Consider the following 24,536-nt stretch of genomic DNA (forward strand, 5'->3'; position numbering starts at 1 on the left):
CGTTATAATAACCTGCTTGGTGGAGTTTTTGGTGGCGTTTCTTCCGGTTTTGAAGTGAAGGCGTCGGAGGGCAGAGGTGGCAGTGCTAATGAGGTCGTCGGGAGGTCGGGGAGATCTGGGGCCCGACTGCGAATTGACGGTCATTTTAGGGCGCGGGCTAGAAGGGCAGTGGCTGTTGTTCGTGCTGCCTGAGGAGCAGCTCTCGGAGGCTATGCACTGGAAGTAAAAACTAGCATATGTAAAATTTATATCGCAAGCCAGTTCGGAGGCAGATACATATTTATGTGACATACAGAGAAGCTAAGTCCGAATAAAGTAAAGTCAATCCCGTTAACATATTCCTATTGCTCGCAAAGATACGGCAGAATATCGCTCAAGATTTTGCAATTTTATTGCGAGGCGGGTCGGTATCTCCTTCCATAGAGAGAGTCTTTCAGTTTCGGTCTGGAATTATTACTTTAAACGCTTCAATGGATTCCTGCAAACTTCCACCCAAACAAAATTTACGCTGATGCTCCCCGAGTTATACGTCGTCTTATTTGAATAACAGAATAATTCAGTTTTTTATATCGGGAACCCGGAATATGTCTTGAGTCGGATAGGACCTGCTAATTGCATCATAAACATAATGTAAAGTTTAGTTTTCCTTGCTCTTTGATAATTGGCCAATTTTCTTTACACGCTTCTTTGACTCCGGTGTTCGTACAAAGTAATTAAATTTAACAAGCTGTAAGCAATTCTACTCTTCAAATAGTCAATTCGTTTTCTTGCAACAAAAAGGGTAAAAGCATCGAAAATGCGGTGTTGTCTTTGAAATGCTAAGTAATGACTGTCACTGTTTAAATATACCACAGTTTGAGTGACAGGCATTATTTTTACATCAACTCATTTCTCGTTTATTTAGATACAATTCGACACCACATGGGGAGCTTTGGATTCACGCCAGGTCTTTGATAGCAGTGGTTGATATTTAAGGATGCTTTTTTACTTCTGAAATCGTGTTAAATCGCACATCGTAAAGACACACATAAATTCTTAAACCCTTCCTTCCAATACCAGAATGTAGGTATGGGTTAAAAATGCAAGCTGAGATATTTGAGAAATGCAATAAAAATCCAAAGCAACTCGGTCTCACAGCTAACAAAATTACTTCCAAAGAAAGATTACATTTCATGTTTCGGACTTTTAAATTTCTATAAATTAACTTATTAACCTAAAATACTTCAAAGAGTGAAGCGAATTTTAATTTAAATGTTTCTCTGATTTTCACAAACTTTTAATTATAATTTTACACTGTTTTACTTTTTACTCCACATTAAACTGATCGATGAACTTTCCCAACTGAAAAACATTCACCGGTTGTTACAAAATATCGAAAAGTGAGATTATTTATAACGTTTTAAATAAAAATACAACAAAATGCAAACAAATTAAAATGACTGTTGTTGCACGTCTTTTTTTAAAATAAAATTTCAAATTTCTTTAATTTTTTTCTCATTTATTTGTTACCGTCTTTGTTACTGTTTGTATCAACTTTGTAATTTATCCTCGCAATGAGCTTCCACCTAAATCCATTTTTGTTGAGCTTTCTTTAAAAATCTTTCTTCCTCTCTTAATATCCTCGTCTACATCCGCCCGAGCTTTTCAAGCTCGACTAAATTCTTATCTGCATCCCATCTAGTATACGTTACGTACAGACAAGAAAATGTTTAAATCAAAACAGCTAATAATCATTAATCAATACTAGTCAATTAATCAATAATTTTATTGATTTTTTTATTCTTAAAACTGTTGTTAAAAAAAAGTTGTGGACTTTGCATTCCAAGAGACGTGTAGATATTTCAGAGAAGGAACATATTTATAGCGACTTACGACAGATAAAATTCAGTGAAACTTATTAATTTAAACCCCGGCTACATAAATATACTTTTGTTTGTAATAAATCCGCCTCTATTTTTGCTGACCATGCAAAGCAATCCGCGATACACACCTTGATTTAATTAGCTTTCTTTTAAATTCAGTGAATTTCCGAATGTATTTAATTTAGTGCTTTGCAGAATTTTCAGTAGAATAAGCAGGTTTTGGAGCGCTGAGCGGGAAATATCAGATATAAAAAATAATACAGTGGTTACGATTTATTCAAGTGGCGAAAACGACGACGGAAAAGTCCCTATTAAAGCGATTCATTTGGAGCAAGCTTGCGTCCAAATTAATACGAATTACATGTTAATAGCAGGGACGAAAGTTCGAGTAGCCCTCGACTCGATAAAATTTCCTGTTTCGTTACAATAAATCGCAAAATTTCGTAAAGCTTTCTGAGTTTAAAGCGATTATTTCAGCTCAACAGTTCTCCATGCCACAGATATTTCATAATGTCATTTTATTTCGTTCTTCATGCTTGTACGACCTTCAGGTTTTGGCGAAACTATCTCATTTCAAACGTATTTTGTTTCAACGACACTAGTCCGTAAGTTTCACATGGGACAACGTACTATTGTTGTGGTTTTAATTCCTGCTGAAACCTTCAACATGAAATAGATGTCGGCTGAAGTGCGCCGGTTCCATTGATATTAAAAGTTTGGAACTTTTACCGTGATACTGACGATAAAGTAATTAAAGTTTGTTTAAGAGGGCTTATAATTTTGTCGCATTATTGAGCTGTTTTGTGGCAGGAGGTGTGAAAGATGTGTTGTTACTGAGTTATTGGTATTGGGGAATCTTTGGATACATTGGGACAAAAGAAATTTTCCATTCCATTATAAAATTTAAAGCAAATCGATGGAGTTCGGGCATACACAGCAGAAGCATCGTGATCTGCATTCAAATGAACTAATTCAGTCAGACCGAAACGGTGTTTAGTCGAGGTCCGCAAACTTAGAATTCAATTATCTGACCCCACTGAAATATTTAAGTCAGCAAAGAGTGGCTCATCGATTTAAATTGATCCATTTAGATACCTTAGTTAAAAGTTCCTCGCAATTTTCCGCTTCGCTTTGCTAATTTACTCATAAAATTTTGACGTATGCTGTTTCAGCTCTCCAGGTAAATGAAAGAAATAATTAAAAAGTCCAATTAAATTCGAGATGACTTTCATTTAATTCCTTATAAATGATCTACACGAAATAAGCAAAAGTTTGATTAGTCTTTTAAAAGGACGAAAAATATTTACTTCGACGTTTCAACCGGTAAACACAAATATTTTGTAAACAACGATAAATTAATAGTCACTTTTAGGGCTCTCAAACCGTGCATAAACTGCTATTTTTGCCCTGAAAAATTAAATTTTTAATTGGGAAGAATCGATTCGGTTCAAAAGCTCTAAAACCCGTTTCCATTTTTACAGCAAAACTGAAACTGCATTGCAGTGTCCTCGACAAATTGGTGTAATTTTCACAGTTCGGCGATATTTGTAAAATGTTTAATGCAACAACATTTCTGCATACCCGCCGGCGGAATGTGATTAAAATTTCGCCGAAAATTTGAACGCACTTGTTTGTTTCCCTAGACTTTCCAGCAAACGAGCCAAAAATTATTTCGCGGTCGTAAACTTGTTTGAACAAGACACTTGTTCGGAACTTTGAAACCTCCAAACCAACTGACATGATTTTTATTATGGAAGAAACTACTTCAATTAAAAAGCTAAAGAACTTTTCCTATGTGTAAAGTTCTCGAGTACGATGTGATCAAAGTTGGGTTTTAGTTCAAACTGCATATAAACACTGCCATTACAACTTTACACCGAATTGCATCAGAAAACTGGAAATGTCACTAACACTTAATTAAGAATCTTTTGGAATCCAAACCCTAATGAGCGGACCACTTTTTGGCTACGGATCGGTTTAATGAAATGATAAATTACTTTCATTATTTCATTTTTATTGTTTACGGGTTATTTATGTTACAAATATAGCGAGCGAAATAGGGATAATAGGCTGACAATGTTAGCCGTCTACACAATGAAAATACTGACAGTAATACCCTGAATAAACGAGCAATGTTTCTGTTCTATGCTCATTTATTCACCAGCAAACTGATAAGCACGTTATTTAGGTAAGCTTTGTTTACATAAAGATAGAGATAATACCCTTTTTAATAATATAAAGCTCCAAACGCCTATAAAAGCTTTAAAAGTTACTTGGCCAATCACTTCCTAACTTAATTAAGATCCCTATCAATTTATTACTTAAATTTTAAATAAATCTTCAAACCCTAATAAAAACCAGTTAGGTAAAAAAGTTAGGTGCATACTTCAAAACTTTATTGTGTCCATAAATTTTAGAAATGTTCCAATTTTCGCTGATAAAAATCAATGTTAAATGCTGGTTTTATTCAACGCAATAAAGATTGTTTATGGGAACAATATTTTTTCATGACAACACATTCAAATGGCAATTATGTTTGGCAAAATAATAACCACGACTGATCTATTCGGTGATGATGACAACTTCTTTTGGTGTTGATGTGTTTTTAATACCCTAGTTTTAATGCTTATTAAAAACATCTATTAACACTTTTTGATAACTTTCCTGCTTTACTACATATCCATAAATTGTGTACATCGAATCTAATGTATTGGTACTAATGCCTATGATTACCAAAGTTATGTCATTTACGTCAGATAGACCTGTACCTGTATAAATCAACATTTGCGTGATTCTGATTATCCAATAAACAACTGTTTAAGGTTTAATAAACAACGATTATGTATTACAATATTTTTAACCAGAAAATTGTACTGCGCATAAATCTGTGAACATGTTCCAAGAGTGTGAAACCAAATTAATCGTTAAATTAACACCTGCAGTATGACAATACGTAGTAAGCACTTTCAGGAAAAGCATAGTGTGATCATATTCACTTGAATTGTAGCCAAAAATACAAAAAAGCTGTTTCGGTAAGCGCCACTTGTTGGAAATGAGGTAAGTCTGATAAAACAAACTGCAAACAAATACACGGAACCAAAAATAAAGCAAAAATATGCCAACTACCACAAATTCACTGTCGTTCCAAGAAACCATACCACAATGCTCAACCTAGTGTCAGTTTTATCTTACTTGTGTAAATATTATCAACTATTGACACAAATTGCAACATTTTTTATTTATACAATTTCTGAGAAAAAATGCGAGAAGTGGCACATACCCTATTTACTTGTTTTTAAAACTCGGTGTAAATTTAAAAAACGGATTTTTGTGATTGTTTTTTTTAAATTTAGCAAATCTATTTACACTTTCAACTGCAAATTCGTGTTTTTCAATCAGTATAATGAATTTTTGCATTGATTACAAAACAATGCTTTTGTGCTTTTGAATGCCTGATTAACAAACCATGTTATGTTAATTTCATTTTTGTTAATTTTTTTTAGAACTGCAAATAGGACTGTGCTGTGGGGACCTCAATTATTAATCTCTCCACTTTTATTTGATTTCTACCAAATGTTAATTTGCATTTGAAAATCGATATTTAACCGCACAATTGGCACAAATACCAGAACGAGTTGGCAACTAGTAAATCTTACTGACCAATTGGGATGCTGACAAAAGCACTACTCCAAACAGTGTAACTCAAAATTATGATCAGATAGGAATTTCTATTTCAGCCTCCTGAAATTGCATTACGTTATCTTCTAATCAAAGTTTTAAATTCGGCGAACTCGATGTTGCGTTTGCACATTTAATTAAAATCCGGGAAACACCTACCGCCTTCTTACAACCCATTTATTTCAAGTGTCTATTCCGATCTTTTATTGCAGAAATATATGCGGTTGAAAGCTTTTCAAAGTAACCGCGAAGAGTTTACGGAAGCGAGAATTTGTGATCCTTTTCTCATATTACACTTTTGCTAAAATCCTAAAACCCCGTTTCATTTATTGCTTTCAATAACACTTTTATGTTTATACGACATTTACATTGAGACACACAGCGTGATGAAACCTCGAAATTTGTATCAGGCATGGTGTATGGTTTAACATAATTGGTGTTTGGTCGTAATATTATCATTAGAGCACAATGGGAACAAAATAACAGGTCGATATGTCCACCCTAATGACGACAAATAACTGTTTCTAATAAGTAAAATATTCAAGGGGCGGGAGCTTTTTATCCAGAAAAAGTAAAGAATGTGACAAATAATGTGATTTAGGGCTGCTATCATGATAAGATGCTCCACTCCACCTTCTCACTAATTGCTTTTAAATCACGTCTTCACTTTACTTTATTGCATCCCTCGTCGAATCTTTAGCACTCCCTGCATTTCAATTAATTAACGGAGAGCAAGTCGACACTTAAATAACATAATCAATTTTAGTTTCTGAACTACCGTAACTCAATAAAAGTATTACAACCAATAAGTGACTTCTGAGGTGGATTTTGTGGCCTTTAAACTGTCTGAAAATTTATGGCACGTTTTACCGCTTTTATACAATGTATCAAGAAGACACTAAAAACGTTTGTGTTTTGGGAATTTGCATAATATTTGTGGCGTTATCACACTTGTGCTTTACACCAGCATAAAATATACGGTTTTTGAGTGCAGTTCCTCTGGTGTTTCCTGCGAGGAGCTCGTTATGCAGGGAATCGGAACAATCAGAGCTGTTGTTTCTTTCGGAGTAGTTTCTGCTTGGCTATAAACATTTATCGGTCCTTTGTGAGCAAACTAACAAGTTGAAACAATCAAGCCACTATTTATTTGTTAACAGTCGGGTATGAACTGGGACACCGGAAACTTTGTCGCAGTTGTGCTTTCCTCATTAACGAGAAACTGTCTAGAAACGTTATGTCTACCACTAAATTTTGTTATGACAAATTATAGTTGGGCGTATAAACACAGGACTAAGGCTACTCCTTTAATTGATTATGAACAAGCTTGTTTGCCAGCAGACGGAATAATCTTCCGGAGCGAACTTTGCAGTATATCATGCGTTCAAAAAGATAAAGAATATGGGATCAGGAAGCACTTCCTTAATGTATTCCTGAACGCAGCAGGACATATGTACATAATCCGTTTTAGCGATGAAAGCGCTCAGGCGAGTATTATGTTTGACAAGGTAGCACATGCGCAGCCGTCTGTAAACTGACAAACAATTAGTGAGCGCGGGGATTTTCGTGGTTCGATGAACAAAGGTTTTAAACTCTGTTAATAAACTAAACAAAGTGCCTGCTTTTTGTATTCATCACATTTTTAACACATGCAATCAATAAATTGAACATAAATACTCATACAGCGACCCGTGCCCATCCTGAGGCTCCACACAAACTCTGCTCTTGTCTGTTCATTAATTAAAAGTCTATGAATTAATAAAAACTCCATCAAAAGCAGGTACGCTGTAACAGTCTGGCGATATCAGTGTTTATCTTCGCAGATCCAGGAACAAAAAAATTTATTTACACATGTTTCCATAACATACCCAGTAGCTTCCCTCCGAAAGGTGGAAGACCGTTCTTGCAATTTTAATGAATTCAAAAGTTAGCAGAAGTGTGAGAAGTAGGTATAACTTTGCAAACAATTAGGATGAAGCAGAACTTTAAGTTGGTTGCAAAGTTTAATTTGCGTTTACCTAGGGTGAAGGTAAATCAATCAGGGGCGTGTAAATAATATGCATTGGGTGTTACTAATGTGGAAGCTTCCTGAAGCCATTAGACACTCGAAGAGCAAAAAGAGAAATCGCGCTGCTTATGTGCACGATCTATTTGTCCGCAATACAGTTGTTCTATAAATACCCGGATTATTTATTTAGGGGAATTTTCTTGAGATCAATACCTCATTAACCACTCAACAAAGTCTATTCTTTGTGCTCGATTTATTGGCGAAAATTACCAAACAAGAGAAGCTTTCTCCTAGACGATAAATTTGGGAGATCCAGGACGTAGATCATGCTTAAAGTCGTTTTTTGTAACTTTAAACCATATTTTATTTTCCTTACTCAGCTCTTATTTACCTTTTAAATGTCTCTACCTTTTTACGGTTTTGTTGAAAGCCATTTTTCTGGGTTTCGTCTTTGTTGTAAGATTAATCCACTAAATTAGAAACTATTTTCCTATGCAATGGAGCACCCATCACTTATAATTTGAAACTCGTTACTGTCTCCTTTATCGTTGTTTAAAATGCACTCGTATTTCCCATCATTTTTGTTTTATTCAGCCAGAGGAGACACTAATTCAGAGAGAAACATTTGCAAGTCAAAAAACCGTCTGGAGACAATGGCCGTAGATCATTCACCTCCGAAATAAGAAATAAACAATCTGCGACGCCATGTGTGACTGACGGGCTATAATTAATATGCATTTTGCAAGGATTTTTGGCTTTAATCAATTTTCCCAGACGATTCTCAACTCGGATAAAATATTATTTCCCCATAATACGGACGCGGAAATAGCACGACTTGAAAACGAATTTCGTCCTATTTTTCTCTCATAAATCACATATTAAAAGATATATTTGTTCGCAGAAAATTATTAACTCGTGAATTCGTTCCACTTTCCATAATAATGCTAAAGTTTTGTCAATATTTATTCATCTCATTGGGTCAACCTAAAAACGGATTTGGCTAAGTGGGATTCTAAAGGATTGCTAGTCGCAGTCGTAAAATTTCAAATGGCACGGAGTTAAAAATATTACCAATTTGGTTTTTTCTCTTTGAAAACCATTTTTCTAGATTATTTGCAGTGTTGATGCACAATAAAACCTGTTTTTTTAATTATTTTATCCAACGCTTAAACCCGGATCAGAACTTTGATAAAAAATCCAGTGCGATGTATTGAACTTTGATTATTAATTTTGTTCTTTGAACATCATTATCCAAAATTATTGAGTTATTTAATGTGTCCATGCCATACGCTTTTGTTTACTAAATTTAAAAGTTATTGAAATAAAACGGTAATGCTATTTAAATAAATTTGGAAGTGATAGCATTAAGCTTGTAAAAGCCTCATTTTTATTAATTAATTATATTAATGAAACTTTATAGATTTTGATTTTGTCATATTGTTATTTCTTGATAATACTTGAAAAATAGTACAGCAAGTGTACTCAACAAATAGGTGGATAATCAATCTTAGCTGCAGGAGGGAAAAGGTGAGTTAAAGCTTTCAATTTTGAACTAAGTTTATTAAAAATTTAGGCAAGCAAATGATTTTCGACAACTTCGTGAAAACTTGTATCCCCTTCAACCTTTTCCATTTCATAACATTCGGAGTTACGGTTGAGAATTTATTTTTTATAAAATGTCTATTTTAGGATTACAAAGTTACGTGACAAATATTGTATTTCCTTCTTTACATCGGAGCAGCTTGGCCGAAAAAGTTTGCCAGAGCCTCCGCCCAAACAATAAGGAAACGTCGGCAACAAAAGCAAAGTTTATTTGTGAGTTTCGTATTTAAACCACCGTAAAGTCAGTGTAAATAAAATGAAATTAGGTAACCGAGTTTAACGAAAAGTGTTCTATTGACGTGCATGAATTTTCAAAAAAACAGAATTCGTCGAACAGCTCATTACGTGCAAAATTATATTTTCGAACTGTCATGTTGCACGTTTTCGCTTTTCACACCTTTCGCTTGTCAAGCTTGGCGTTGTACAATTTTAAAAGAAATATAGACCATCGTTTATTTTTACGCTAGAGAACAGCACAGACACTTCGTTTCGCGGAATCGACGTTGTGATGTATCATCTCGATCAGCTTTCGGAAGCCTTTGCCACACTTAACTAAATTTATTCAAAATAAATAAAGGCGAAACCGCACTATTTTATTTACTAGTGGAACTCCACCTTTCGGGAAAACAAACATTGCCCAATTATTGTTCTCCTCACGATTTCCCTGAAGTGCAGACCTAGTCATACAACTAAATTGAAACGGATGGTTGAAGGAGGAAAACAGAACCGGATTCAGGTGTAATTAAAGTCAAATTTCTTTTTTCCAGTAATAAAGTACCCCGCAGAGTGCGAAACGGCGCTTTTAATTAGAATCGCGAAAGCAGGTTTATTGAACGTGTGTTGAATCACGCCGACACGTCCGAAAATATCTTCATAAAAGAAGTCGTTTCGATTTGTGACTTAAATTTCCAAACTTTTTTAATAACCTTTTCAACTTTTCCAGCGGTTTTACGTCCATTGTTCCTCCGAACAATTAACACAGATTAGGCCCAAGTTTGAAAGTTTCCATGGAAGGGGTTATAACTCACTGGTCCGGTACAAAGAAATGTAAATTCACTTGTTACAGCTCTTTGAATCCGCGACCAAGAACAGGGCATTAATCAGACAGATCTAGTGGAGATCTCTTTGTGTAAGTCATCGGCAAACACTCCGATTTTATAAATACCAGCAGCAGGTTGCATGACACAACATAACAGAATTAGATATTCTGGGTATAAATAGACAGAGTGCATTTGACAATTTAACCTGGTTTGACCCGGGATTTTTCACGATTACCCAATTATGCTGCATCTTTCAGGAAAATGAAATGTTATTGCGCTTTTACAGAGAACCCCTTCTATTATTTGCAGCTTCCACAAGCAAAATAAACCCAAGTAAACACCTCTTTTCTTTTGAAATAGGTGGAATCAAATCGTGTTACATAAACATTCTCTCTAAATCGACATTGACCCGATAATTCAACACCTGCCAAATTCTCGGTAGCTCCAACACAATAAGTTTGGAGAAACGAGATATTTTTAGTGAATTTTTTCGGAGTTGAAAAGAAAATTAGGTTTATTGCTACTTCACATCAACATTTTTTTATCGACAACCGAAATTACATTGCAGTCAAGGCTGATCGATCCTGACGATTATCCAACGCATTAGAAGGTTCCCACAACGTGAATTTTCATGAACACTGGGGAGTTCACATCTTAAATTTAGAATATGATTTACGCTTCTCTTTTTCTTGTTGCGTCTAGACTATCATGATTCACTTTTTCAGCGGGATTGGAAAATCTACTTAGTAATTTCTCACGTTACCGCACTGAAATTACTAATTGCTTGCTTATTTACTGGTATTTTCTATCGAAGCTAAATCAGAAAGAGCATTTGCGTGTCCAGAGGCGACGGTATCCCGTCTTTGAAACGAAAACTTTTCAGCTTTCCGCGACAATCGACATCATGTAAAAAATGCTCTGATATTTATCACCCCAACTCCGAGCAAGGATTCACTGAAATATTTCAAACTGGACAATTTTATTGCTCTTCAATCCAATTCTATTTGTCAAAATTTGTTATTTTTACCCACCATTATGTATTGTCCCATTTTCACAAATTAAATACAGAGGAACTTCTAAATCATTCTAATCGATTTCTTGTATTTATTGTCGCAATAAAATAAGTCGTATTGCAGATTTTCAGACACTTGTATATTTTACTCAACATCTGCAAAACGCTATTTCGGTGTGCTATTTTCCTAAAATACAGCCGAGCTGTTAGTAAATAATAGTTAACGTGCAATTATTCTAAAAATATTTTATTCGCGTTTGTTCCTGTGTGCAAAAACTATACTTCAAAAATCTAAAACGCGCTTCAAAAATCTTTATGTGTTCATTTGTTACTACATTTTTCGCCAAAAATTCTCTGAAAATATGCAGCTTGTCCAATTAAAGTTACATTCGGAGGGAACAAGTAAAGTCGCAAAGTTTCGCAACAAATGAGCTGTGGGTGTGAAACATCATGTTTAGAAAAGGGGAAAATCCGATTGTACTCGTACTAATTATGTCAACATAAAAATTAACGCGTTCAAATCCGAAATAAACAAGGGTTGCCCTTTGCAAAATCATTTTGGCTTGTTGTTAATTATCCCCTTTGTGCAGAATTTAGTGAGAACTTCTGAATTGTTTTTATGACATCACCTAAATCACCTCTAGATGTTGTATTAACAAAACGGTATAAGCTGCGCAATTGAAAAGGGTATGAAGAATTTTACGTTCGTTATTTTATACAAAATACGGACATCAAAATGAAATGGTATTTTGTTACTCGAAGTTATAAAAATTTGATTATTTTTAAAATTAAAATTAATGTAAAAACGAAAACTACAGAACGTCAAACATTTCGTGGAAAATTTTGAGCAAATAGTTTACTGACGTCAATTAGCTGCATTTGCTTATTTACTGGTCGAAATACTACATATAGTTTGCCGAAAAAATTAATTTTCAACTTTTAAATTAAATTTATCTTTATTTGTTAAGCGTACACAAAGCAACACTATTACAGCATTTGCTTTGTTTAAACTGCATTGAAATGCGAATTTTTTAATTAAAAATAATTTTGAAGTTTCACATACCTTTATAAATATTTTATCATAGTATAAACAATATAAAATTACATTATCTGCTTTCTAATCGCTACATTTACCATAAAAAAGTTATTTTATTTACAACTACAGTGTGCTCAGTGTGTTATTAGTTTTTGGTCGGTTACCTAATTAAAAGTAAGTACTTAAGGCTTTGACTAAGCTATACTCACAAATGTTTTAAGAAAATACGTCTGTAATTACTAGGTATAACTAAAATAAGGAAACACCAAATGTGGGAGTAAAGCAAAGTGTTAATTTTGTTGTAAATATATTAGAATCTGAAAATACTGCCTTGTTAAAAGATAACACATTTTGGATGCAAATAGTGTTCACATAAATAAATGTGTCGGTTTGCTTATCGTTGCTTTGCTGACGCAAATTCAATGTTGTGCACAATATCAAACACTTCAGACTGTATAGTGCGTTTAATACTGTTTGAAGAGAACATTCTGTTCATATTAATAACATACTGTAATAATAAAATATACCTCATTTACATAATACTTTTATTCAGGCATATTAATTCGATAAAATCTGTCAACTTCGCAAACAAAACAATATAGACACAGAGCTTTGAGTAATCCGAAAGACGTAATAAAATTCGTTTGAACGGTGTTTACTGAGAAAAATAAACTTGACCTAGAACCCGAAATTCAAATCCCTTTGAAAATTAACAATGCGAACGAGCATTCAAAAAATACCCAAAACGATATAAATTTCGCCAAAGCATAACTCTGAGTTGTAGTTTCATTAATTAATCCCGTTTCGGACAAATTAAATAATCGGTGTTGAATACACACGTAATTTTCAGAGTATTAAGTGAGCACAATTAGTTATTGTTTCGGGTCCCAATTGTATTATATTATTCATACATGTGTTGTAAATAAATGGGGCAATTTTTCATCAGACGCGTTTTACAGCTAAATTCATCACACTTGACCTCATCAGCGTTTCAAAAACTTGACAATTTGCAAATTTCACATCGAACTTACCTCATTACGTGTATGTTACCCAATTTAAATACTTTTAGCTCAGTTTACTTTACCTCGTCCTACTGACAATTTAGATTGCTTTCAACTGCAAAAAGCGTTTGTAGTCGGGACCGGACTTCAGCCACATACTGAACCTTGATCTTATTTCTCATCAGGTAATGGCATTCTATTAACTATAATCAAATTGATGGTAATGGCACAAAGTTCAGGTCGTCCATGAATCTAAGTCCGACCTTTCCAATTTACAACTAGCTGCCGTTTTGTTTATTTGAACAAAGGAGTGTGTTTCAAAGGATTCTGGTTATTTTGAACTTCAGCCACTGAAAGCCGTTTAATAAGAGCGGATCTTTTTATTTATTCAAAGATCCGCACAGCCAAGTCTTTATACTGAATCATTTAGCTCTTGATTGATACTATAATTAAGAAAGGTTGTATTGAGATAAATTTCAGTGTTGGTTAGGCTTGGTTTCGACGAAAGCTTAGTAGCTTTTAGACCAAATTAACGAATCACTGCAATAACCTTCTAAAAGGCTGATATTTAATGAATGAGTAAGGATTCTTGCTTTTAACGTTTATTTAGCTGCCATTTACAGTTTGCCTTGAAAACTCAAATCAATCTAAGTTTGTTGTACTATTAGTACTTTTGCACTGTTTTGTTCTTTTCCTGGTCATGATAAGGCAAACAATGCGTTGAATAAAAATATAAATAATCGTTTCGTCATTAATTAATAATTACAAACTAGTAAACATACGCATATTTGTTACAAATTCAAATAAATTGTGGAATTAATTAGGTATTTCTACATAAACAGTTAATTTTTCGTGCAATTTATTTGCATTTGCATGTTTATAACCTATTACACCTGGAATGAACCTAAATACCCATTATAGTTTATAATAAATAGTCATTAAACAATAGCCATACAATTTTCAGACTAAAACGTTTTAAACTGTTTATCAACAATTTACATTTATGTTTAATATGAGTTTGATCGATGGATTGAAAACGAAAAATGTCTGTAAAACTTTTAAATTAAGTCAACTACTGAAAATTTACTTTTAATGCTGAACTTCTGAGCAGAAAATTCAGTTTAGAAATTGGAACTGCTTTCCGTTTCAGCATTATTCAAGTTTGAGGCAAAGCTGAACTGAAACTACTCGGAATTGAAAAGGAAAATCAATGAATAACTGCGATAAGCTCCCAAAACGTTTCTAATGAATGGAGTACTTTGTTAGTAGCTTTTATGCAATAATTTAATGGAGAATATTTATGTTGCGATTCGCTATCGAATTTATTGTAATCTTAGAATGGGTTTCTATTTATCATCGTGATTCGGTGAACCGAACAGAAAGCAATAAATAACCGTATTGTCTGAAAAATTGTTGCAGATGTGCTTTTTCTCGCTCAACTAAATTACAAAACACCATTAAAGCTTGCTGCTAAAACGTCAAACTAACTCTGTAATATTTAATAAACTTCATTAAATAAATCCGAAGTTTGTAATCCGGTTTGGTGATAATCATAAATTCGTCGTAGATAATACACTCAAAGCCGAAAGATTCTCGCAAGTGTAATTAATATTATTAATTAAAGAATAGCTCTCTATACGAGTTGGTAACAAAATTAGCGCCACTTTGCCGACGGCTGGAAATAAAGCGGACTACCACAAATGGATTACTTAGGATCTAACAGAGTTTTCAGACTGAAAAAAAATGAATGACAACTTTGAAGCAGAATAAGTGTGTCGACCGAAGTAAGGATTTTTAGCTGAGTGGAGTTTCAGTGGGAGTATGGGAATGGACATTAAAATGACGTGGGAGAGCACAGAGTAAATTAATGGGAGAGGTTTAAGAGGTCAGCTAGAGTAAATACCGTAATGATGAACAATGGCGAAAATAGAGACGGTGTGGTAATGGCGGCGCTTGTGAAAATATATCCAAAAATCTCGCTTCACCTGCATTAATTAAACCCCACAATTTACAAACTTGTGGCTTGTGCGTGTGATATAATTTGACAGAAATTATGCATTTTCAAGTGGATCGATTTCCGGGCTATAAAATCTGCACAGCTGTCAGCGTCAGTTAAATCTCTATCACGTTATTAATTACTTCCAAAAACTATTGGAAAAACCTGAAACTGAAACGGAAGAGGAAATAGCTTGAGAGGTGACAAAATCAAAGACAAAGTGAGGATCTACGAAACAAATGAAATGACGGAAAAGTTCAGACAGGGCCTGAAAGAAGTGGGTATTATATGTCCTATTCAGAGGAATAACATCAATCGATCAATAGCTGTTATGAGGTTAAATAAAAAAACTGCTCTTCTGATATCTTAATTGAATCAGTAAGTAATTAATTGTTTTTGAGTTTGTAGTCTTCAGTTCTAGAAATAACTATTTCATCAATTTGTTTTCGATTCACTGAAATAAACACTTGAAAAGAGAGATGTCTTGACATTAAAGTACAAGAGGTGGGTGTCGTATGTATATTTATTTCCACCCCTAGACAATAAAATTCCTGTCTGGAGTCGTACATTTTTGTCGGGAAATAACTGCGTCGTTCAAATAACCATTTAAATGAGTGAAATTCAATGTCACGAAATAATTGCTTGCAGATTGTTTAATCGGAACGCTCGCTAATAAATTTATAATAGTTTTACAAAAGCATTCAAATCTCTCCTGTTCATTTTCACGCTTCATGCACAAATTAAATATCTGTAAAGCTGAAGTGCGCTTATTCTATTGACGTCTGTATATCACAGAATAACCCCATTATTCCAAGACATTCATTATAAACGTTAAACTTGTTATCTGAAGTTTTAATATTTTCCATGGAGCCGACAAACTTAAATGTCAAACGAAGGACTTGCGGAACCCAGTAACCCACTTAACCAAGATTTTCATAAATATTTGCCAGTCGCTAATAACTAATTGAATCAGGTTTGGATTTCAAAGAATCTCAGTTAACGCTTTTGTTGAATCAAGTCGTTATTAAATATTTCGAAAATCCGTCAGGATAACTGCTCCCCTTGTACATTCATTAATTATTTACGGTATGCGCTCGAAAGCATAGCGCTAAAGGATATTCTAAAATTTACGAAGTTCGTGTGCGCAATAATTTTCGGCAATTAAGTAACTCTGAAAAGGGTTTTATTACTAGTTGGGGAAGGTTTATCATTTTAGAGGTTGGCCCCAGAACGACACTGGTGACGTGACGTTGGAATAGCGGTTTAAATTCTAAAGAAAACAAACTCGAATGATAAGAAGGATTAGGATTAAACAGGAGACTGTAGTTTTCGAAACGCGAGAGGTAGGCGCGAACTGTATATTTTATATTAAAAGCCAGAGATGTATTCAAAAGAGAATGCTCCTTACGCACTGCGTTGAAGATTTAAAGATAAAGAATTCGGCGCACTTTCGGAATAATTTCGGAGGGAGTCAGATTGCTTTTGAATATAAAAGAGGGAAAATCGTGGAAAGGAATTTGACAATGTCCTCAGTTGGAATCAATCTCCAATACCAGTTGTATATATTGGATTCTTACGTGAAAAATACCGTTATCTATTTTAAAATGCTTCACCTAAAAACAAAGCAGGAAGCAAAAATAAATATCTATTTTAAATAAATTAAGGTTAATTGGGAACTTAATGCATCACAGATGTCAAAGCTAGAAAACAGCTAAACTAATAATTAGTGCTAAAGCGAAAAATCGATTTATTCCATTAGAAAATTAACGAAAAAAGCTCGCCAAATGGGTCGCTGAAAGACAGTTTTTAAACTTCCGGGCTTCTTGTCAAGAATACCAAAAAACTCAAAATGTGAATTTAAACGTTGAAGTCATGATAGTCTGTTGCTTGGAATTGTTAATCGATAAATACGCGTTTTAAGTTTGGTAATTTCGTTAGTAAAGAAAGGCTTCGGAATGTGAATGGCTCCGTTAAGTTCCTTAAGTGCGTTAAAACGTATCGAGAACATTGATTAAACTGCTCACGTCTTACGACAAGAAAATATCGTAAAGTTGAAACTTTTTGGATTTTATTAGTCGCATTTGACTGCCAGATAAATATTTATAGCTATAGTACGTCCAGGTATGATTGGATAAAAAATTTTAATAATTGATTCACTTAGGTGAGGAAACTGCTTTAGACAACTTCCTAGACGGCTGAAAAACTTGCTCAATATGGAGAACTTAAAAAAGCAGATCAAGTTTAATGTGAGCAAACATTTACTTTTCTTTTGTTACGTACTATCAATACGCTGTCTTGGGCAGATTCAATTACACTTTGCTAATTAATTTCAAAGTAAGTTGTAACTACCTTCAAGTTGGAGGTAGTAGGTAATTCTCGGTCAATGGGGGGTACAATGTCAAGACGACAAACCTCACATGTCTCTGTTACTAAATTAATTATTACCTCGATTGATTTTTCCACGTGACATGGTTGGTAAAAGAATATGATGGGGACACGACCTGACATGTTCAATTCTCAGAAAAATGTGCAATTCAAATTTTCATTAAAGCAGCCGATTTTCAAATTCTATCAGGGCTGGAAAAGATTTACCCCAATCTACTTTACATGTTACGATGTGTATGCAAATGAGAATTTTAAGCTTTGTTGTCGAACGATTCACTCGCATTTTAAAATTTAAAACTCCCTTTTCCTTACGGATAACATCGCACCTACTCCACATCACCTAAGTTTTTGAACCATTAAATGTCAAAAGTGGTGATACAATCATGCTCCAGTTCCAAGAATATTTAATTAACGGAATAAATGTTGTCACCGGTTCACATAGGCGCTAAAGCGCACAATTCAATTACGGTATTATGACATTGTAGCATGTAGCGTTGAAATTGCTACGGCATGCTTCACAGTGATTTTAATTTTTCGATTAACTATAAGCTCCAAAATTACGCGAAATAGAGACAGTGTATTTCAACAATTCGCGGTGCTTACAAAGCTTCAATCAGCTCAAGATAGCACACTATCTTGGATAGAAGTGCTGGAATAATAAGCGAAATTTGTTTAAGACTGTTTGCACCTATTATTCCCAGAGTAATTGGAGAACAAATGTTTTCGTGATATTGTGCGTTACATGTGGAGCTTTTAATTAAAGAAGATTAGAGTGTTTTGTGAAAAATGCCAGAAATAGCAACGCTCTTTGATTAACTTCTGTCACAACAAATATCTGCATTACTCAAATGGCACAAAGCCATGCGGATACGTTTAATATCAAGAAAGATTGGATCATATCTGGGGCAAATTTATATAAATTTATATAAATTCCCGTCTTCGCCACTTTAGTCTAAAATTTAATCTGTGGGCGAATACTTTGTAAACAGAAACATTCTTGCTCTTTGTGTGGCATAGGTTTTATGAAATCTTTAAGAAGGACAAACTTCTTATCGTTGCACGTTAAAACAAGGTGGGAGAAGTTCCTGCAAAAGGTAGCCGGAATTTTATTAATTTTTCAAGCGAGAGATTTTATGAGAATTTTGTTTGAAAAAAATTGTGAAATTGCGCTGCTGAAGATACTTGAACATTTATTATTTGCAATGTCAGCAAAAGCAAATTTTTTGTAAAAATTTCATAATTATCATTTCATTATTAACGCCACCAACCCTGTGCGATACTTTTTGCTCTTGTTGGGAAAAGTTGGCATTTACGCACCAGTGCACAAAGCGGCCTTATTAACACAGGAGAAAATTTGGCCGTAGAAGTGTGCAGATTAACAAATTCTCGTATTTCTGGTTTTGAAAATTGATTTTTATAAAAATAAGCACATGAATTCGTCATAAATAAAACACAAATTATACAATCCGTCGAATCAATGCAAGCAAAAGCCGATCTCTAAACGAATTATACCCAAGTTGGTTCAAGGGTAATTTCCCTTGCGGTTCTTAGGTCAGTCCCTAGGATTAATCTAATTTTACAGAAAGTTTCATTAAAATAAAAATTTGTGATTTGAAAATGCTACATGTGTAGGCGTAGAGTTTCATCATTTCTCGCTTATTTTTTCAACAACTATGCATTGCGGTTTTTAAACACTTGAATTCTACATGTGAATTGACAAAAGTCAAACAGTGCCCTTAATTGTGTGTAAATGGATGCACAAAGAAAGATTTTTTCTTGGTCCTTCTGGCAAAGTTTCGAACTTTGAAACTAATTTATCGGTTCAGCCAAATAAATTGAATAACGAATTGTTCATTTGATGTCAGTTCGCATAATATTGTTACATATCTGTGTTACAGTAACAAAAGTAGCTTTTGTAACTAGCGTTTGAGATAAATGCGAACCGCTTTGGCAAACTAAATCAGTCTATACAGGATTGTAAGAGAAAACGCCGCGAGTTAGAAATTTCATTCTGGTTTGCTGGCACATAACGCGCAACTTTTACATGATTCTACAATACTTTAATATCTTCCTCTCGAAATCCGTTTTCCCGGGAGAGCGATATCAATTAAACTTATCGAAAAACTTCTAACAGGGATATACTCTGCAATTAGGATGACTCGATACCTTAGAGACGAAATATCCCGAACGCCACTAATGAAAATGTTTTCAGTTCCTAATACAGCCAAAAAGATGTAAATAACTTTCTAAAGCAAACACCAGGAGAGTTTTATTCTAAAATAAAAACAAATGCTTTCCCTCAATGCGGTTATGGCGGAGTGCCGGAAGGGGTTCGTGCGAGCGCGAAGAAAATTCCACCGCACTTTCCCTCGGATTAAATCAGCTAAAAGACTACACTCGGCTTACCCTTTTTCCCCAAATATTTAATAAAAGCGATTGGGCCGCGACCAATTAAGCCGTTTGGAAATTAGTTTCGAATGCGGTTTATTGTTGGAAATCCCGCATTAAATTCAATTTTGTAATTGTTTTTGGGCGAGCACCTAGTTGACCTAAATCTTTAACGCAGTCGATAATGGATTAATGGCAAAAATCTAAACGGAAACCTGGCCATCACGCTACATTTTCGACGAAAATGTAATTAATCACGAATCAAACGAAACTAGAGACGACGTCATTGCAGCTAAATTTTGCAACTAATCGTGGTCGTGTTTCTGAAATTAATATCTGACACTGTACAGTCAAGTTCATTTAAATAGGGATGCGTTTGATTCAATTGCGGAGCGAAGTGATGGATTGTTTGTGGCAGGTAAGCGGTTCTCTCATTCTTTCGCACCCATTTAATTTCTGGAGCTCTTTCGGTTTTTGCACTGAATTGTGATAAAGTGCCACAGATGCAAGGAATGAAAAGTGAAGCTCTTTTTTGTCAAAAATGCAGTTTGTAAGAAACATGAATTTTCAACTCCCAACATTTTAACGATAAGGAAATATTATTTAGATTTTATGTGTTGTGTAAATTGTTACAGAAAACAAAACAACAAAATGACTTTAACCTTCGAAATTCGAAAATAATAATTAATAAATAAACGCTATATTCGGACTCTAATCCTGTTTATTTTATTGAATTATTTAACAAGCGTAATTTATTTTATCACACTTTTATCTACCATAATTTCCAACGATCAATTTTTGTATTATTCCAAGTGACCCAATGAAAGAACATGACAATGTTCTTCATAGCTCTATTTTTTGTCATTTCAGCCAAAAGAACATAATTAGAATGAATAATTAGAAAATTAAGAAAATACGACAAATGTTTGTGTATAGATTAATTTCTTTATTTTATATGGTATTTTGCTGTAGTTAGAATAAAAAATAGCTGTTTAAAAGGTTATGAACTTAGGCTGTGCCAAATATTTTTGCCTCAGATTCATATTTTTAGTTGTTATTTAAACAAGTACTGTTTTTGTTTATTTTAACTTAATTTAGATTTTTCTACACTTTTTCAAAACATACCTGCAGTCGTTTCAAATCAATAGTTCAATGAATGGTTCATTCATCTATGAAGAGATTTGGAATTGATTTTAGTGTTTTAAATGAAATTGGAGTCATTGTCGGAATAACTCAAACAATGACTAAAAATACGTTTACTTTTTCAGTAAACGTATAATTAGGTGTGGATACGGTTATATTTAGTAAATTCATAAATTAGTGTACTGTCAGTTTTTCTATTTTTGCTACTCAACTCAAAACAAATCATGAATGAAAAAATTAGTGTTGACTTGAAAATACGAAATAAAATTGTTAAAAAGTATGAATTTAAATGTATATATGATTCTTAAAATAACTACGAATTGGCAATTTTCCTCTAATTTTCTTGGTTATTTATTACTTTAAAATTACAGTTGAAAGTGGCAATTTATTATCATTATTAATTAAGTAGGTACATTGAATAAATGAGATTAGAATAAAAACTACATTTACGAGAAATATTGATCTTCTATCGATACTACAACAATTGACCTTGCTGGTACATATGTAAATTAATTCTTGTTGTAGTAAACTTCTAAAACTTCGAAAAATCCCTTTTCAAATATGTATTTTACCAAAATGTAATCATTTTTTAATTAAACACTTTTGTGTAGCCACCAGATTTTCTCTAATAAAAAATAATCCAGTTCTACTCGTAATTAAAAGCTTTTATTTGAATTCCATTCTTCAAAACACCATTTATAAAAAACTTTTTTATGGAATGGGGTGAGCTGACGCAAACAAAATGTAATAAACTGTTTCACGTTTTAGCTTTTTTGAATAACCTTTTTAATTTGTGGCTCATAAAGTTACCTAATTGTCTCCACTTCATCGATGCCTTAAAAGAAACCCATTGGAGCCTCTCCGCTTTACTCGTTACAGATCAAAAGGCTGTAAAGTGCATACCTAATTCAATCTTGAAACGCGAGGAGTTGTATTAAATTCTAACGATTTAGAAGCCATCCTCTTAAAATGCACATACGAGGCACCTAAATTAAATTTGAGGTATACCTCATAAATGTTTCAAACCTGCGAAACTTTGAACATTTGGTGCCAATAACAGAATTTACCCGAATATTGGCGCTCAACTTCAGACTTAACTAGTTATAGTTATAGCTAACTTTGATGCATTATTCAATGCGCAAACAAAACATGATTCTTCATTGCTCGAACAGATTCGCTCAAATGTGCTATAAAAATCCTCATTAATTCGCAGCTAATCCGTGTTCCACAAATTTGCAAGCAGAAATGCGTAAATTCAACGTTTCGTAATGCAGATTTCGAACTTACATGTATATTTATTACTTGTGATGAGAGTTTCAGACTATTTATGCAAATTTTTGAAAAGTTACGGGGAGCTGTAATAAATACAAAATTACGCCAGTTGTTTAAAATGTATAGCGTGGTGGATCATTATTTATTATAATTATTTGAAAAATATGTAAAGTGGACGCAAGGACAAGTTTTAGTTTAAAATTAATTTCAAAAATACACTCTAGTTTCCTTCCAAAAAATTAACTTGAAGGGTTTAATTTCGTTTAATTTCTTGCTTCCTTTTCATAGTGCTATATGTGTATACAAGCAAAATTTATTTCCGAGAATCACGCAAAGAAACGGCTTGATACGGATATGTACGAAAAATCTTTCTACGTAAATAACACTAAAAATGTTAGCCTTAATTTTATCAAAGATAATTACATTTTCTGGAAAAAAATTGTGGTAAGGAAGAGTTCAGTTTTATTGTAGGGAAACAAGATCCTAACGTACCACTGCTAATTGGAATAATGTAATTGTATTGTGTAATAGTATCTCAGCTACCTCGTAATTACTCCTTTATGCATCACACCTACATTTCGCTAGTTACAAAGTTAATACCAAAATAAAAGTACAAGAACTTACCTAAATAGTTATCAGAAAAGTAGTACGCACTTTTTTAATAGAAAAATAAATAGGCAATGTTTTATTGTCCTTAAGCCCGAGTTTTAAAAATTAACATTTAATTTCTCAAGTAGCCATAACAAATTTCCCGTTGGAGACTTACAGTGCCATAAATATGATTATCATTTATTCAGCTTGGTGTGGGTGTTCTTTTAAAGTTCGTCATTTCGTAAATAAAACATACAAAGGGAAAAGGGTGCTGAAAAGTATCAGTCTTTCATATTTTTCTGTTTCTGTAAAGCAGCCAGAAGTGGAGTCGAGTATTGCAATTTTAACGGAACGGTTGCACAAGTGAATAATGTATTGTTTTATCAGAAGTTACACCTTTCCAATCTAAAATGCGATTGTTTCAGTAAAAATAAAACACTTTTCAGGGAGATGATGCAGTTTATTGTTTCGTTTCAAATACCGCTTGTAAACAAAATAAATGTTTATAACTCCAATAGCAAATTTAAATTCCAATAATTCAAAAAAAAATTAACCAATTTCAATTGCTATCGTGTACAATAAATAACTATTTAATAAATGTTGTTAACTGGTAATATATTTACCCTTAATAACGAACATAATCTACATTTTGAGAAACCTTGCAAAATTGCTTACTTTTTTGAAACAATAAAGTCACAAATGCACACTTTGTTAGCCATTGTAAACAACTCCACTTGCACCACAAGGACCAAAACCGAATTGCTTGAAAATATCAGTATTGTAGTGCACTTTTCTGCCCCGTTGCATCGTTTCCGTGTGAAAGTATTCGGAAAATGGCAATTTGGAGAGCTGTGAACGGTTAAAAAGACACTTACATTAGAAGGTTGGTGCAATGGGGACGTCTGGCTACCAGGGGGAGTTGATCTCTGTCGCAGTCGGGCGAGGGCGGTTCTCAGCCCCTCCGTTATAGAGCTCTCTCCATCACCGCTGCAAAACCAAAAAAATATATAAGTGAACCGTCTCCACTATCCCGCAATCGAATTCCAGCAAAAATCCAACTAAAATAAAGGAAAACCTTAAAGGATTTGTCCGGTAATTGATATACTTTCGGCTAATCTTCCAGCGAAAAAGGCCAGCCCAAGCTTTTATCCTTAAAATTGATAAACGGCGCGAGCCATCGAATTAATTGTACGTACAGTTGTGGGGTTTGAGCAGGCGTTAGAACACGGATGGAGAGCGCAATACAAGAAGTTTAACAAGATTAGGACGAGCTTTGCGAGCAGATATTACAATACATCATATTTTATCGATTGGAGGCTGGAACAAGGGTCAGCATGTGACAGGGACACGAGAAATTTAATAACCCCTGAGGATAGAATTATTGTGAATGGATGAGTTTGGATTAAAGTTTGATAGAATATCAAAAAGGAATTAATTAAAAGGGGAATTGCCGGCTAGTTCGTGTGCAAAATCCGTTTCGATTTCAAAGCATTTACCGAATGTGGTCATATAAATTCATTGAATA

General features: G+C 33.9%; 1 protein-coding gene across 5 annotated transcripts in view; it reads right to left on the reverse strand.

The window, feature by feature from the left end:
- Positions 1-24,536, reverse strand: part of LOC664242 (hypothetical protein) — a 49,603-nt gene that overhangs the window by 22,495 nt on the left and 2,572 nt on the right. For 4 of the 5 annotated variants that reach the window (XM_015982150.2, XM_008197665.3, XM_008197664.3 and 1 more), the window contains exons 2-3: positions 23,887-23,998; positions 13-216 (exon numbers count right to left, since the gene is read on the reverse strand). In XM_015982150.2, coding sequence (XP_015837636.1) covers positions 13-144 — 132 coding nt within the window. In that variant the 5' untranslated portion in view covers positions 145-216; positions 23,887-23,998. Of the gene's footprint in view, positions 1-12; positions 217-10,789; positions 10,795-23,886; positions 23,999-24,536 lie in introns of those variants that run through there. The other variant, XM_064355446.1, reaches the window with a different exon arrangement.

The sequence above is a fragment of the Tribolium castaneum genome, chromosome 3 (genome assembly GCF_031307605.1).
Source record: "Tribolium castaneum strain GA2 chromosome 3, icTriCast1.1, whole genome shotgun sequence".
NCBI lineage: Eukaryota > Metazoa > Arthropoda > Insecta > Coleoptera > Tenebrionidae > Tribolium > Tribolium castaneum.